Below are 16,239 nucleotides of genomic sequence, written 5' to 3' on the forward strand. Positions count from 1 at the left end.
GGGGGGGGGGTATCTACGTAAGCTCCGTCACCAGTCTCCCATTCCCCTCTTTCCTGGCAGGCAGATCTATTTATAGCCTCTGACGTCACTGGTCTCCTCTGATGGAGCCTCGTCACGGCCGACTACACCGAGCCAGGAGGAGGGTGAGGGTGTAAATAGGGTTGGGTGAGGTGGAGTAGAGTGGTGGTGGGTGGGGTATCATTGAGGTAAGCCCTGCTGCAGCCCTCCCCCCTCCTCTCTGCCATGTCACACCAATCAGGTGTGAGATGCTGAGCCACATCACTGTGCTTGATACGGCCTTCTTCACCCCCACTCGTCCTCGTCCTCGTCCTCCTCCTCTGTGTTTGTGTTTCTCTGCTTCTGAGAATTATGTCTTTCATTCAGCATCGATTGCATAATAGCCATCTTTCATTTATCAGGCGCTGCCATTGCTGGAGCGCTGGAGGCAGGCTGAGCTAAAAATAGAAACCAAGCCTCCAGTGCCTCTGTCGGTGCTCTGTTTTCTATTGTTATGACCAAGGAAGGAGAGCGGCGATGAAACAGATACCAACTGATCTAACAGATCCAAAATACCTTAAAATGATCCCTCACGTCGCCACATTCAGGCGCTTTAGTATCTAATCCAGTTTTATAATCTGATTTTGGTTGAAGACGGTTGTTTCTGTTGAATTCGTGTCAGAGAAGAGATACGAGACCAAGTGGTTGCTTCACTCAGAGTGCAGACGAGTCTGTGTGTCCTTGAGCCAGGCACTGAGGTAATGTAGACCAGGGCGAGGCTGAAAAAAACAAAGAACTTTCCATGTTAATAAGCTCTCACCCTCCACTACAGTCCCTCGTGTGTGTCGATAAAAACTCAAAGCACTTTCCTCGCTGCCCCCTTTTTTGTTTTTAATTTTAGAAACATTTTAGGTGAAAGGGAATTCATCCAGCGACCGTTATACCAAACCCACTTCAGGCTCTGCGTAGTGACTTCTTCTTGATTAGAAGGATTCAAAAGGGATTAAAATTCGGGCAGAATCGAGCCGCGAGACCTTTTGGTTACAGCAGGTTGGAACTGAATCCAGCTGGCAAAAGAAAAGAGGGAGATTTTTGAAAATACTATTTCATTTTGATCATACCAGTGAAATACAATCTTAAAATGATACCTGGAGAAGTGCTCTGTTCAGTCATAGGGGTGCCTTTCAATGTGGTGGATGCGACGGGGGTGACGCACCATGCATGAAGTCAGCGTTGACGTCATGCAGAGATAGCGGAGGGAAAGATGTGTGTGGGTGTGCGTTTGATTGCGAAAAACGTAGAATCACAAGGTCACCTGTTTGTAAAGACTCTCATAGTCAGGGCAGTCAATTTGAATATAACCTTTTTATCCTTTTTCAAACCAAGGTGTGTTGTGCTTGTTGTTGTTGACGACTTATCATACTGCCACATGCATATTTACACACATCCTGTTCTTATGTTATTTCAGAATTTCAACTGTCTTTGTGAATGTCTGGGTTCATTTATTGTAAGAACATTTGCTGCTGTATTTTAAAAAATAGAAGATATGTGGACATCTGCATCCAGTCGCTTTATTATACGTATCTTATCTCAGCCTTGTCTTATCTTAGGTCTCTCCTTTCTATCTCCATGTGTCGTCAGCAGCTAAAGGAGCAGTTTTATATTTAGGTATCTGTGGTGTAGATGCAGTGCTGAGAGATAACCCCATCAATGTTGCATTGCATGTTTTTACTCTTTTATTCATTAGTGTCTGGGTTTTCTTTTCTTGTTTTTCTTTATGAACTTGATAGCTGCTTTCGTTCTACTTCTCTTTTGATACCGAGGTATGCAAATGTAGCAGAAGTACTACTACTACCACTGGTAGTAGAAACAGAAGAGCAGTCTGGGTTACTTAGCAGGTGAAAGCTACAGAAATGGTGACGGTAGTGTTGATGTGTTTCTTCTTTGCCTCTCTGTAGTTTTGATGTGGAGAATGGCCTGTCGGTGGGCCGCAGTCCACTGGACTCTCAGACCAGTCCGGGTTCTGGACTGGTCCTCCAGGCCAACTTTCCTCACAGTCAGCGGCGCGAGTCCTTCCTCTACCGCTCTGACTCCGACTTCGACCTTTCACCCAAAACAATGTCCCGCAACTCGTCTACTGCCAGTGACCTGTGAGTATTTATGAATACTTTCATGTTAACACCAATAAATCAACCAGCCTTCATCCTCGACTTCAAGATGAATTGTTTTTGCTGATTTGAAGGGAAATCTAAGGAAGCCCATTTCCCCCACAACAAAAAAAGAATTGGGACCCAAAAAAAAAAAAATCCGGACCAAAACAAAAAAATGAAGAAAAAATTAGGACAATAATTATATTAAAAAAAAAAAAATTATCAATTTTTCTTTTTTTTTTTGGCCTAATTTTTTATTTATTTTTTGGTCCTAATTTGTTTTTCTTTTTTTTCGGTCCTAATTTTAGGTCAACAATAGAATATTAGGAACATATACAAACAAATAAATATAAACAGAAACATTAAGCTCCCTGTTATAAATTAACAGGGAAACACTGTTGTGTGTATTATTAATATTTATTGATGTCCTCTTTACTCTCTAATAAGTGCTTTTTTTGGCTCCTGGCTTTTGGTAGCAGAGCTCATGTTTGTCGGCATAAACAAAAGTCGTGTTGATTTGGTACATAAAGCTAAAGCCACAACCGTAATCTCAGCTCAGAAGTAGTTTTTCACCCAGTTTCTGCCTGTTTATGTGGCTAAATTTGAAGCCAGAGTGTAAATGGGGCCTCGACCACCAATAGCTGTCGCTCCTTTGTTTTGAAGGGATCAGGGATTGAAGCATTTGGAAGTCAATTGGCTACCTCGGTGAGACAAAGAGTAAAGACTGCTGTGATTTGTCCGTCCATCTCTTTGGGCTTTGCCATGTTGTCATGAGTCAAACCTACTACCACTTACGCCTCCAACCTTCCACCCCCTCCCGCTCCTCCACCACCTTACATGTGACCTTTCTCCTTAATTTGACCTGAAGGACACGTTGTGGATGCTCAACTCCAAAGTGAACATCCATGCAGAGCATTCAAACAGTCCCAGCAAGCATTGGACAGACGGTGATCTGGTATCACAAGGAAAAGCATTTGGTAATTTGATAATACTTCATTTAATTTTACAAAACAGTAAATAATAAATATGCACAGTTGTCATAGCTGTCATAGTTATTCAATGTCCAAATGTTTGCTGACACTGTACATTTCACTGGCAGCATGGATTCACCCAGAAGTCTGAATGCTTACAAGGTCCATGATGAGACCTTAAAGCTTCCAGAAATGTCTACCTCTCCAAAAGTTAGCTTTTGGAGCATCCCATGCACGAACAACTCGTCCTAGTAGTACAAATACAGCATATATATATATATATATATATATATATATATATATATATATATATATATATATATATATATATATATATATATATATTTATCTTGGAGGCAAAACCGAAACCAATCTGCTTTGAGTGATTTTGAGCATTATTGAAATTTAGGTTATAAAGTTGTCAATGCTAACTCATTAGCATTTTTTTCCGACTTTTCGCTCCACCAACTCTTGAAACAAATTTCATAAATGCTGCAGTAGAATTTTACCAATCAGTCTTTTTCTTTCCACTTTTTGTTGGACAGGTAGACACTCAACTGCCAGTCTTACATGGCGAGCTTGATGGGAACCACAGGGCCAGAGAACCAAAACAATGAGACGATCTGTCCTTTCTGTCATTTGATTTTATCCTAAAAATATCACCTTATTCAGGTTTATTGAGGCTGATTGAATTAAACCTCTTTGGGTAAATACAGCATTGGTAAACATTCCCCTGCCGGTAACCAACGTGTTGTGTCTTTGTCTCTTATTAATTAATTATTAATTAACTTATTTAAAGCAGTGGTTCTTTGGCTCTGAGGGTTAACTCTAAGCTGCGTATTTGCCTCGAAGAAGTATTTGTATAACTAAAACAATCTCCCCTCCTGATGTCCAGTGGGTTATGAGACCAGCTTCGGGGTCGTAACCCACTGCACGCTTCACCCTTCCTCTACATTTCTCACATTCAAATGATGACAACAAACAGATGCATTTGTTGTCATTGTTTGTATTCAGTTCATTTTGTACGACACAGCTTCACACACTGCTGTTTCACTGGATATCTGTTTGTGTTTGTCTGTGGTTTTCACAGACACGGAGAAGACATGATAGTGACTCCATTTGCACAGGTTAGTAGCATGTTTGTGTTGGATGTTAGGCTATTACAAACTGTTGGGACTCTATTCTTGATATTAAGGGGGCCATGTCTCGGGTGTCTTCCTCCACACCATTTCACACAGCTCCAAAACTCACTCACTTGTCTTTTTAGGTTCTTGCCAGTCTACGAACAGTGAGAAGTAACTTTGCTGTTCTGACACATCTGCAAGATCGTGTCACAAACAAGTAAGAGCTATAAAATCTGACTGGATGTGCGGCTGCTTGTTGTCTTCTTGTTCTGCTGACGCCTCGACTGTTTACTGGTTTCAGGCGCGGGACAAGCAGCAACCAGCCATCCGTGTGCAAGCCATGTCTTACAGGTCAGAGTCACTATCCCTGTGAGATTTATCCTTTCATGACTTTCTGTTTTTATGGAGATACTTTTCTATATTAATTACTTAACATAGAATACATGTTAAAGAGTGTGATCTTCATGGTTTCATGCTCAGAGGAGACCTATCAGAAGCTGGCGGTGGAGACGCAAGAGGAGCTGGACTGGTGTCTGGACCAATTGGAGACGCTGCAGACGAGACACTCAGTCGGCGAGATGGCATCCAATAAGGTGAGCGGACAATTTAGAACAATTCAGCAGTGACTGATTTTAATTTGAAGGTTTCAAGTCATTCACAAGCTGGGTCACATGTTCCGGATCTGATCTTTTAACTCCTGGTCATGCGTGCAGACAAAGTGCTGTCCTTGTAGCTTTGACATAGAGAAGTGAAGGTCAGTTGTTATGACACATGCATCTGCAGAAACACTGGAGGTTCATGAATCGCTTCTCCCTCCATGTAAAGAGTTCATCATTTCCCTCCATCATGTTTCCCTCCACCGTCTGGCTGGCTGCTCCGCTCAGTCCTCCTCCCCCTCTCCCAGTCAGCCAATCAGATCCCTCCCCTCCACCCAGCCCCTGAAGCCAGAGGGATGTGATTGGAAAGAGAATAGGGAGCAGCATGCAGGGCGGGGAGGAGGGGAAGAGGGGATCCTCACAGCCTCGACCGCGTTATGAATCTAAGTGGCAGTGTGTGACAGGAGTTGGATGAGAAACTGCTGTCCACACCCTTTCTCCCCGATGCTCCACCACATCCCCGACGTCCCCCACCCCACCCTTCCCTCCCGACACCCCCACACCTCCGGGACAGGACATGTGGCCGCGGGAACTTTTATTCCCAGACGGACTTCTCTTCCTGTTCAAACTGTTCCTGCCGAGTGTGGACCGGGATTTAGCGAGCGGCGCGTCACCAAGCGAGCAAACTTGCGCGCTCGTGGCTTTGGATTTTCCGGGCACCTCTAACGTCAACATGCGTGGGTTGACATGCCCGCGTCGGCTCTCTGCGTTTGTCTGTGCTGGAGACTCAGACAGGTGAGGACGGGAGCGCTGCCGGCTTGTTTACACTGTGATCTATCGGCAGTGCAGGCTTTGCAGGAGGGAGGAGGGAGGGGGGGGGGGGGGGGGGGGCGACATCACATCTGGACTCAGCACCGGGATCTGCAAACGGGCTGAATGTGGGGATGGTGTGTCTATGCACGTAGGGGTGTGAGTGTGTGCACGAGAAACAGAAATAGTGGGGGAGAAAAATCACAAAACACCTTCGATAGAAGGAGCAGCTGACGTGATTTACTAATGTGAAACAATTTAGAGCGCTGTTTGGTTGACAGCAGCAGGAATATGCTGCATGGTATTTGTAAACATATTGCATATCTGAGACATGCTGCGCTGGAAACCTTATGTTTATGATGGAGGAACCCTTATGTTTATGATGGAGGGAACCTTATGTTTATGATGGAGGAAACCTTATGTTTATGATGGAGAAAACCTTATGTTTATGATGGAGGACCCTTATGTTTATAATGGAGGAAACCTTATGTTTATGATGGAGAAAACCTTATGTTTATGATCGAGGGAACCTTATGTTTATGATGAGGAAACCCTGAGGTATATGATGGAGGAAACCTTATGTTTATGATGGAGAAAACCTTATGTTTATGATGGAGAAAACCTGAGGTTTATGTTGGAGGAACCCTGAGGTTTATGATGGAGGACCCTTATGTTTATGATGGAGAAAACCTGAGGTTTATGTTGGAGGAACCCTGAGGTTTATGATGGAGGGAGCAGGTGTGTTGAACAGCTCCAGCAGAAGTAAACCACGATGAGGAACTGTGGCACATTTTAGTTAAAGCTTCGGGATTATGATTCATGTGAATGTGTATGTTTTTGTTTGAGTCACATAGTAGCCACTGCAGCACTCTCTCTCCTCCTCCCTCCTCCATCAGTCAACACGTGCCGAAGCTGTTGCATAATCGGAGTGGAAGCTACCGCTGTGATCAAACTCAGAGGGGGACACCGAACACTTTTGTGTTTGATAAACTTTCACCAATGATTTTTTTTACAACAACAGTGCAGATGTCAATATAGTGATATTAAAGGTAGTACAGTTTGTCTCTTTTATGAATGAATACAAAGGGTAAATGTGCACTCTATGCTTTATAGACATATACATACATGTGCTCATTTCTCAGTAAGGTTACTTGCTGCCTCGTCATTTATATAAATGTATATGCAGAGCTGATGTCCAAACTTGCTCAAACATATTTAGATTTGTTTTGAAATGTGATAACGCATCTAACTCTGCATCTTTCTTTTACATTATTGGAGTACTTTCCACATCATTTCTTAAAAGAATATCCATGTGAATTAAAAACAAACAAGTTAGAGCCCATCTTGGGATCATACCGGCAGTGACGCCACATCGGGCTCGGTGTAAAGTGGGGGGAGGCTATCGCGGTGAAATAATCTATCCACAGACAGACAGACCGGCTCTGCGGTGGTTTCCCCGTATAAAGGACCCCGTTCGCCACGATGACTCACGCAGACTCACGAGGTGAAAACAACACAAGCTTCGCTGTCGCGGCTCAAAGCAACAGAGGAAATATTCAGTCAAAGTAAAGTGATGACGGCATAAGAATCATAAAATGCACTATTCATGCATTGTCGGAAAAAATGTAGTTTTTAAAGCTGATGCTACATAATGACCCTCCTCGTAGACGAAGAGAGGCGGTACAATTATAATGTAAGTTTCTTCAATGACAATACCTCCCCACCGTGATCTCTTGTGTTTAGTTCTATAAATCTTTAACAATTGTGTTCCCGTGTTGATGTTTAAACATGCTGCACACGCAGCTCCTCTTTGTGAGCATATGTAACATGTTCATCTGCAGTCTCACCTGCACAAACCACCTTTTGCGTTATGACTTTACAGTTTAAGAGGATGCTGAACCGCGAGCTGACGCAGCTATCGGAGACAAGCCGCTCAGGGAATCAGGTCTCGGAGTTCATCGCCAACACCTTCCTCGGTGAGTTTGTAATGCCAGATGTAAATAAATGAATGGACACCCGCTTCGTGGAACCTAATGCAGGCAAATACAACTGCAGAGAAGTCTACATTCACAAACGTTAGGATTTTTTAAAAGTGCTAATTTTGGAGGCTTTGTGGTGCTGTGGAAATATATTGGTTTGGCACAATTAGGCAATGCTCATGTTGTATGTATGTTGTGCCCATCAAAATAACTTAAAATCTACTATCCCAAACACGTCTATGAGGAAAGGATTAAGGGCATTTTCATAATGCCTCGCCTGGTTTTATTGACTGCTGTCAGCTGTATTGTGCGAGCGCTACAACAAACTGCCGTTCAACAAATGTGAATATTAGCATTGCATTGTGTATTTGAGGTGCGGGGGGGGGATTTGGAATAGTCTCATTTGAGCAAAGAAGAACAGCTTTTAAATGTAAACCAAGAAGGAGAGAACACACGTTCAAGTGAAAACACAACGAGGAGAGAAGATTAGATTAGAAGAGGAATTTAAAAAGGAAGTAATGAAAAAAAAGAAGTGGTTATTGAAGAAAATGACATTATAGATATGAAATACAATATGTTTTTTTTTTAAAGGGAAAGAGGAGCGATTGCTTTTGAGGGAAAGGAAGTGAAACAGGAGGATTCATAAAGAAACAGGGAGATGAGAATTTCAGCATTTTCACAGCTTTTTTTTTTAAAACTTAAAATACGAAGAGAAGAAGGATGAGATGTTTATTAATAAGGAGGAATAGAGAAGGCGAGGATTTCTTTCTTTCCCAAAAAAAAAAGAAAAAAGAAAGAGCGACGGCAACGCGGCGACAGACAGCATTCCCGGACACATTGTGTGGCGTTGTCGTAGCAACAGGGTGCAATATTATTAGACGGCGTGCTGCATCGACAGGAGGCTCAGTCTTCTGCAGCCCTGCCGGCGCGATGGAGGTCCAGCCGAACGAGGACGGAGCCGCCGGCCGCTCGCCGTTTTGACATGAGCGCCTCGGCGTGGAGCCCGACCGCCGCGTTCAGAAATGAACCCGCTGGTTTCGAACGCGAGGAAGAGGAGGCGCGGCGAGAGAGGTGAGCGAGGCCAGACGGCGCCTCGCGCGCGACGCCGCCGCCACTCAGGGTCCCTCTGCATCCTGATGGGTGGCGTGCGCTTGTATCTGGGCTCAGATCTGGATATATCGTTCCCTGCCGTGCTGATTTTAAAAAAAAGAAATAGATGAATACGTGGACGTGAAATATGTGGACGTGAGAGGTAAAGCCGGCTGTCTGTGATGTCACAGTGGGATCATTGTTTCCTCGGTTTGTACACAAACGGATGAGTCATTTTCAACAGTATCGTGTCTGCTGGGACAGCAGCTTTTGTGTCAACAAGTCACGTGGAGGTTATTGATACTTTTGGAGGGGAATCTTGTTTTTTATCGCTTTTTTTTGTTGCTTTTGCGTGAAGGATTACGCGCTGCACCGCGGGTTAGAAAACACAACCTGTATGAGCGATGAAGGCTTTTCAAAACCCACATTTGGAAGAAAAAAAACTAACATGAGAAGCGCTTTGTCATCAAGCTCAAGGCGATGCTGAGCCCCTGAGAAGCTGACAGGTTTTACCCATCATCCTTTGCTTTCTACTACTGGTGTTGTGTTCGTACACACCTTGTTGTGCTCCGATAATATTGCTTTTGTTCAGCAGGTGTACTTCATTATAGCTGCACAATCATAGTATATATATATACTGTACTCACATCCCATTTTGCTTGAATTTAAATCTATTTATTTGACTATTTTTGAGTGGCATTTATTGATCGTGAGCGATGCAAAGTCTACTCATTATGATTCATTAAGATTCGGACTGTTGTGCTGAAAAGAATCGCGATTACACCTTGTTGTGTTGATGTAATGAAAGTGACTCATTCATCTACACGTGTATATTTAAGAGAAGATCTGTACGTGACGCCGTCCTCCCTTTTGAACAAATCTCCTTCAGGTTTGACCGTCTTACCGCAGCTGAAAGGATGTACAAATACACCAGTTTCTCATATAATTGTCTCGTTGCTTGTGACCGGATTCACACCGGCCGTCTTATTTGCGTCAGTGATTTTTAGAAGACGGGGTTCATGTTATCACACACTTTGTGTTGCAGATGTACAGTAATGCAAGCTGCACCCTGCTCATCAGATATAGTGACAGCAGGTGCAGTATTCGTAGTAGCATTTGCTTTAGCTGGTGCAGTCACTAGTTATAATATTTGCAATGATAGATAGTCTGATACTATCCCGGACGGACGCACGTATTCAACAGTGTGCCGTGTGTTTGTACACATTGCAGAGAAACAACATGACGTGGAGATCCTGTCTCCACCTCCTAAGGAGAAGGAGAAGAAGAAGAGGCCAATGTCACAGATCAGTGGTGTGAAAAAGGTCACACAGAGTCCCGGCTTGCCACCCGCCCGCATCCCCCGCTTTGGAGTCAGCACACCACACGAGAGCCTGCTGGCCAACGTGGGCACTCACTCATTTACACACACACACAAACACATGACACACAAACACAATGTGTCTGATAGATGTCCCGTCTTTCTTCTCCAGGAGGTCGAAGAAATTGATCGTTGGGGTCTGGACATATTCAAGATCGCCGAATTTTCTGGAAACCGCCCTCTGACGGTGATCATGTACTCCATCTTCCAGGTATGGGAGGATCCACTTTGAAGTTTGTCTGCTTCTATGGTATATTTTGCGCTGTTACCCACTAAGTTGTGTTAAGTTACGAATGTGCTGGTTGCAGGCAAACTTTCGGCAACACCCCCAGCCGCTTGCATCGAAAACACAGACGAGAAACACTGATTTGTAGACGGCGTGACACAGATGTCTCTTCTCTCCCTCCCCATCCTTCCAGGACCGCGACCTTCTGAAAACCTTTAAGATCCCAAACGACACCTTCATCACCCTCATGATGACCTTGGAGGACCACTACCGTGCAGACGTGGCTTATCACAACAACATTCACGCCGCGGATGTGGTGCAGTCCATCCACGTCCTCCTGTCCACTCCCGCTTTAGAGGTGAGCTAAGGAAGCCGTTTGCTCCCGTCGTTCATGGTCACGACATAATATCCCTCTGGTGTTTTAAATGAATGTGTGTTTTTCTCTTTTTTCATCCCCAGGCAGTGTTCACAGACCTGGAGGTCATGGCTGTTTTGTTCGCTAGTGCCATCCATGATGTTGACCACCCAGGAGTCACCAACCAGTTCCTGATAAACACCAGTAGGTTCCTCTTTGTCTGGTTTCCCATGTGCCATCAGGTGATATCTTTGAGTCTTTTCCCTTCACCTGCACCTGAAACTTGGCCCGGATCACACTGCCAGCATGGCACAAGATCTTATTTAGACGGCGCCGCCATTAGCAATGATTCAAATGAACTGTAATCATGTTCAACGTGTCTTGTCACACGGTTTTAACAAGTTCAACCCGCATTTTACTCCCTCTTTCCCCCTTTAGGTTCAGAGCTGGCGCTGATGTACAACGACGCCTCTGTGCTGGAGAATCACCACCTCGCTGTGGGCTTCAAACTGCTGCAAGATGAAAACTGTGACATCTTCCAAAACCTCAACAAGAAACAGAGAGACTCGCTCCGAAAGATGGTGATTGACATGGTGAGACTCCTGCATTTCTTTTTACTTGACTCGATGATCTCCTTAGTAGATGTATGAGAAAGCAGACATTGAGAGATGATGGTCAGTTTTCAACTTCAGCTGTCTGGAACAAACAAATTGGGAAACACAAAAACAATTTGAATTCCTTGAAGTCTTCTATTCGTTAATGTTTGCTATTGTAGCTTACGTATATAGTGTCCAACACGTGAAACCAGACGGCCACGTGAAACATGAGTGACTGACGATGTGCTAAACCTCTGCATCAGGTGCTCGCCACGGATATGTCCAAACACATGAACTTATTGGCGGACATGAAGACAATGGTGGAGACCAAGAAGGTGACGAGTCTCGGAGTCCTGCTGCTGGACAACTACTCTGACCGCATCCAGGTGAGAGAACGAACGGTACCAGCACCAGGGAATCGTGTCGGGATTTAGAAATGGATCATTCATCTGTGGCTACAGTTTAAATACTCGAAACGAGCAATAAATAAAAAGCAAAAAAAACTCAGACATTAGCAGCTGCACAATTTTACACACACATACACACACAGTTAGTGTGAAAAGGCTGCCGCCTGCTGGACACATTGTGGTCATTGCTTCTGTATGGAGCTTAACCAATCTATACGGGTACGGTTCAAATATATATTTATGAAATAAATGGAATGCTAGTTACATTTCTCGAGTTGTCGCTGCAGCTTTTTCCCGAACAATTGTTGGTGAGGTTTTTGAAAACGGGGTCGATCGCGCGCGTCTGTTCTCCAGGTTCTGCAGAACATGGTCCACTGTGCCGATCTGAGCAACCCGACCAAGCCGCTGGAGCTTTACCGGCAGTGGACGGACCGCATCATGGTGGAGTTCTACACCCAGGGAGACCGAGAGCGGGACAGAGGCATGGAGATCAGTCCCATGTGTGACAAAGACAACGCCTCCATAGAGAAGAACCAGGTAACGCCCACCGACACGCAGGGATGCAGGACAATAGTGTGAAAGTTATAAACCTTGAGGAGTTTAGACGGTTTTACAACCTCAAAGAGTAACAACAGACAACATGGAGGCAGAAAAGGCAACAGTTGTACTAATCTAAGTGAAAGAAAAAAGTAAAAATGTCTGTGTCTATCTTAGTTTTAATGAATATCCTTCATATATTTATTAAAAGGATTGTATAATCACCTGAAATGTCAATACAGAGCGGGTCCTTCTCGTGGTTCCTACAGTAGCCCAGAAAGGACAAACTTAACTTTCCTCATTACCTGAAGACCATAATGTCCTCAGGAAACCCCAAACAACATCTTAGCAGCCTTCGTCTCCAAAAGACAGTTGTTCATATGTGTGAATTTATTGTGGGACTCATTCCTATTATTTCTATGACTAGGTGGGCTTCATCGACTACGTCGTCCACCCTCTGTGGGAGACCTGGGCCGACTTGGTGCACCCTGACGCCCAGGACATCCTGGACACGCTGGAGGACAACAGGGAGTGGTATCAGAGCATGATCCCCCGCAGCCCGTCGCCCTCCAGCCCCGAGGAGCACCGCGTGGAGGTGATGCCGGGTGCTGCGGGAGCGGGGGGGCCCGTCCCGTCAGGGGGGGACAAGTTCCAGTTTGAACTCACTCTGGAGGAAGAGGAGGAGGATGAAGAAGAGGTGGAGTCTGACCTGGAGAGCCCCTTGGAGGGGGAGTCCCAGTCGGGGACGGAGCAGCAACTGCCCTCCTCCTCCTCCCCGTCGTTGTCCCCGGACCCCCGCGGCACCAGCAGGTACCGCCCCTCTTCGCCTCACCCGTCCCGGACCCTGAATCTGGCGGCGTTGTCGGTGCGGAGCCCCCGCAGGAGGCCGGCCTCCCCGGGTCGGGAAGGCGCCGACAGGGACAGAGAACTGAGCCTGGAGGGCGACGGCGTGGCGTGCCTACGCATGGGCACGTAACAACCAGCACAACCTGCCCCGCCCGACGGACACGAGCGCTGGATGCGGAGGCGACAGCGACGGCGGCAGGGCAGGCCTTTACTAATAAAGTCTGTAAAAATCACTACAGTCCCTTTACACTGGAGACACCCGCTCTGGAGAACAGAGGGACGTTTCCCCTCTGTTTTATTTTCTATTTTAAACAAGAGGAATCCTTTCAGCCTCTCTTTTTGGGATCGACCTCCGCGTCCCGTCCCGCTTTGTTGTAGCTTTGAGTTTTAGAGCGTCCCGGACGAACACTGCTGCAATTTAACGGGGAAGGAGAGTGGAGTCGAGGCGAGATACTCTTAACGAGAACAAAAAAAAAGGTAAAGGAAATGTCTTCCTCCAAAAACAACTGTTTATGACATTCAGACATGAGAATGAGGATCGCTGTGGTTTGACAGGGTCTTATTATTTTTGCACCATAGTTTTTGATTTATGAAATTGCCGAGTCCGGTTGGAATAAGTGAGTATGATTTATTTGTTTGAGAATGGTGTGAGAGATGAATCATTTTACCAAATACAGGATGTAGTGGAGAGAAAATTGATACACCTAAACCTCAGGGTATGAAGAGAAACATGAATCTAATGTAGCACGGATGTAATGGGTGACCCTCACCTGACCTTCGACCCCAAACTGTCTTTCATGTTTGATTTACCTCCACACCAGAGACTTTTTGTTTAACCTGCGTGTCTTTACATTTAATCAAGCCCTTTAATAGAACATTTGGCAACTGAAGCAATCAAAGAGTGTGTACCTAAACCAGCTTGTAGCACCACAGCGATTAAACATGAAGCAGACTGTGGCCCAGTCTCACATGTTTCAAGTACAAGAGACACCAACCTGTATAATAAGTTTGGGCTTCTTTCATTGTTTTACCTGAGATGATTTCAAAGGGTGTCACTGTTGGGTGTTGAACAGTTCTTTCCACGTTGTACGTGTGCTGGTCTCGTTTGTGTTTATGTGCTTGAAAAGCATTTTTTTTTAATCGGGGTGCCTCCGGTCCGCAGAAGCACTTTACCGTCTCCGCCCTTCAGCTCTTTTATTCAGTCAGACAAAGGGCTTCGTCCACTGGCGGCCTCCTGATCTCTCTCACACACACACACACACACACACACACACACACACACACACACACACACACACACACACACACACACACACACACACACACACACACACACACACACAGCAGGACGTCTGACTCGAGGTACTAGAAGGCAGAGCAGGAAACTCACTGGTGATTTTTTTTTTAAATTGCAATGTTCTCTGAAAGGTGATTTTTATTGTGTTGTACTGGGTACAACTTGTAAGAATACTTCTGGTAGTATTATATATTGTTCTTGTTGAAAACAAATTCCCTGAAAAGCTTTTAGTGCATCGCTCAATATTTTCTAAAGTCCCTCTTCTGGCTCTCAGCCCCAAGACCATTAGTTTCCAACTTTTAGAACAAATAGATCCAATATTTATGTTCCTTCTTAAAAAAAAAGGAGTTGTAGGTTTTATCAAACGTGCCTCTTTACCTCTTATCAACTACTTCAACTGTAGATGAATGTTTTAGGGATTGGATTGGTGTCCATAATGAAGGAATACGTCTCAGTGCAACCGTGTGGCTCACTGGCATGTTTTTATGAGCTATTGTACAATGAATGTCTGTGGCTCAGGAAGTAGCTGCTTCACAGAAATACTTGCTAGTTGCATCAGGTCATCGTGGGTTTTCATGTCTTTTCATGGGCTTTGTTGACAATAAGCAAAATATGGAATATCACATTTATCCTCTAATTGGGGAAAATCATTATATTGACTGGAAAAACTCTTCACTATAATGAATTTGAGCCCGATTGTTTCTACAATTACTAGAACAGTTTCAATGAACATGTTAAGCAAAGACATGTAAAGACCCGTTTATTTTAAATGCCCTCATAAATCACCAAGGTGTTTCTTTCCTGCCCTGCCGATAGGATCTGCTGTCGAGGTCAGAAAACAGCTGAATCGGATCAAACTCAACAGATTGTGTTCCATCAGGTTATCCGTCTTATAATCTGAAAGATTGTGCTCGACTGGGATTACTGTGTGCCATAAGTGTTGAAACACCTGCCAGCCTACGATGCTGAACATTTTTACACTAGAGATTTTAACCTGATGATTGTATCAAAGTCAATGACTTTATAGTGATAGTTTTTACGAATGATATGCGTCTCCAGTATTTAAAAGCAGACAGATTGTTAGTTTTTGTGCAGCTCATGATCCGTCTGTTCCGCTCTTTCCTAAATCAGATGTCTGATACTTGAGAATGTGTGTCGCTTCAGAAGTCCACGTTTAGTCTTGAGCAGTGTTTGTCGCCGTCACTGAGGTAGAAAGACCAGGAAGTAAACAAGCACTACACAAAGATACCATGCACTTCCTGGTCAGGCAGTCTTAGAAGAAATTTTTAAAAAAAAGTATCAGCATTTCATTTCATACGTGATGAAAGTGGTTGGAGCCGAGTGTAAGAGACCGTTATGCTGTTTTTAACATGTCGAGCCGCACGGCATCGTATGAAATTAAAGCAAGAAAACTGCTCATTTCTCAGCCTTAAAAAACGATTGAAAGTACATATAGACTATATATATTTCTCATGATGGAAGCAATATCCTGCGTCTGTCCCTTATACACATTATTAGTGTGTTTGCCTCGAAAAACAAATGAGAAATTAAGCTAAATGTAGGAAATGTCAAGTTTGTGTTTTCCTGATTACTCACTTTATTTAGCATCTAGTGTCAAAGTCCCTCAAAAACACGATAAAAATGCCATAAAACTCATCAGAAACTGTGGATCAAATGTGGTTATTCAGACTTTGACTACAGCGCCATCAATAGGCCAAAGTGTATACTTGCACAACAAATGTGAAAATCTAGTGGGCAGACTTGAAAGTTGACTTTTCTCTAGCATCACCTCGACAAACAAAATTCATGTCGGCATATTGTGTAGTCATGAAGATTGCATCATAGCTTGGATTTAAACTATTGGTGTGTTTCAGGAAAGTA

General features: G+C 44.3%; 1 protein-coding gene across 1 annotated transcript in view; it reads left to right on the top strand.

Moving 5' to 3' along the window:
* pde4cb (phosphodiesterase 4C, cAMP-specific b) overlaps nucleotides 1-13,294 on the top strand; it is a 52,410-nt gene extending 39,116 nt beyond the window's left edge. Inside the window, exons 2-15 of the mRNA XM_068590055.1 lie at nucleotides 1,956-2,147; nucleotides 4,209-4,245; nucleotides 4,386-4,459; nucleotides 4,544-4,593; nucleotides 4,723-4,835; nucleotides 7,531-7,624; nucleotides 9,947-10,119; nucleotides 10,207-10,305; nucleotides 10,514-10,678; nucleotides 10,780-10,879; nucleotides 11,114-11,268; nucleotides 11,535-11,657; nucleotides 12,033-12,215; nucleotides 12,643-13,294. Coding sequence (XP_068446156.1) covers nucleotides 1,956-2,147; nucleotides 4,209-4,245; nucleotides 4,386-4,459; nucleotides 4,544-4,593; nucleotides 4,723-4,835; nucleotides 7,531-7,624; nucleotides 9,947-10,119; nucleotides 10,207-10,305; nucleotides 10,514-10,678; nucleotides 10,780-10,879; nucleotides 11,114-11,268; nucleotides 11,535-11,657; nucleotides 12,033-12,215; nucleotides 12,643-13,191 — 2,107 coding nt within the window. The 3' untranslated portion in view covers nucleotides 13,192-13,294. The remainder of the gene's footprint in view (nucleotides 1-1,955; nucleotides 2,148-4,208; nucleotides 4,246-4,385; nucleotides 4,460-4,543; nucleotides 4,594-4,722; nucleotides 4,836-7,530; nucleotides 7,625-9,946; nucleotides 10,120-10,206; nucleotides 10,306-10,513; nucleotides 10,679-10,779; nucleotides 10,880-11,113; nucleotides 11,269-11,534; nucleotides 11,658-12,032; nucleotides 12,216-12,642) is intronic.
* Nucleotides 13,295-16,239: the final 2,945 nt, after the last annotated feature.

This window comes from Clinocottus analis, unplaced genomic scaffold, assembly GCF_023055335.1.
Source record: "Clinocottus analis isolate CAN_PGR_092001 unplaced genomic scaffold, fCliAna1.0.p SCAF_23, whole genome shotgun sequence".
In the NCBI taxonomy this organism is placed as follows: Eukaryota; Metazoa; Chordata; class Actinopteri; order Perciformes; family Cottidae; genus Clinocottus; species Clinocottus analis.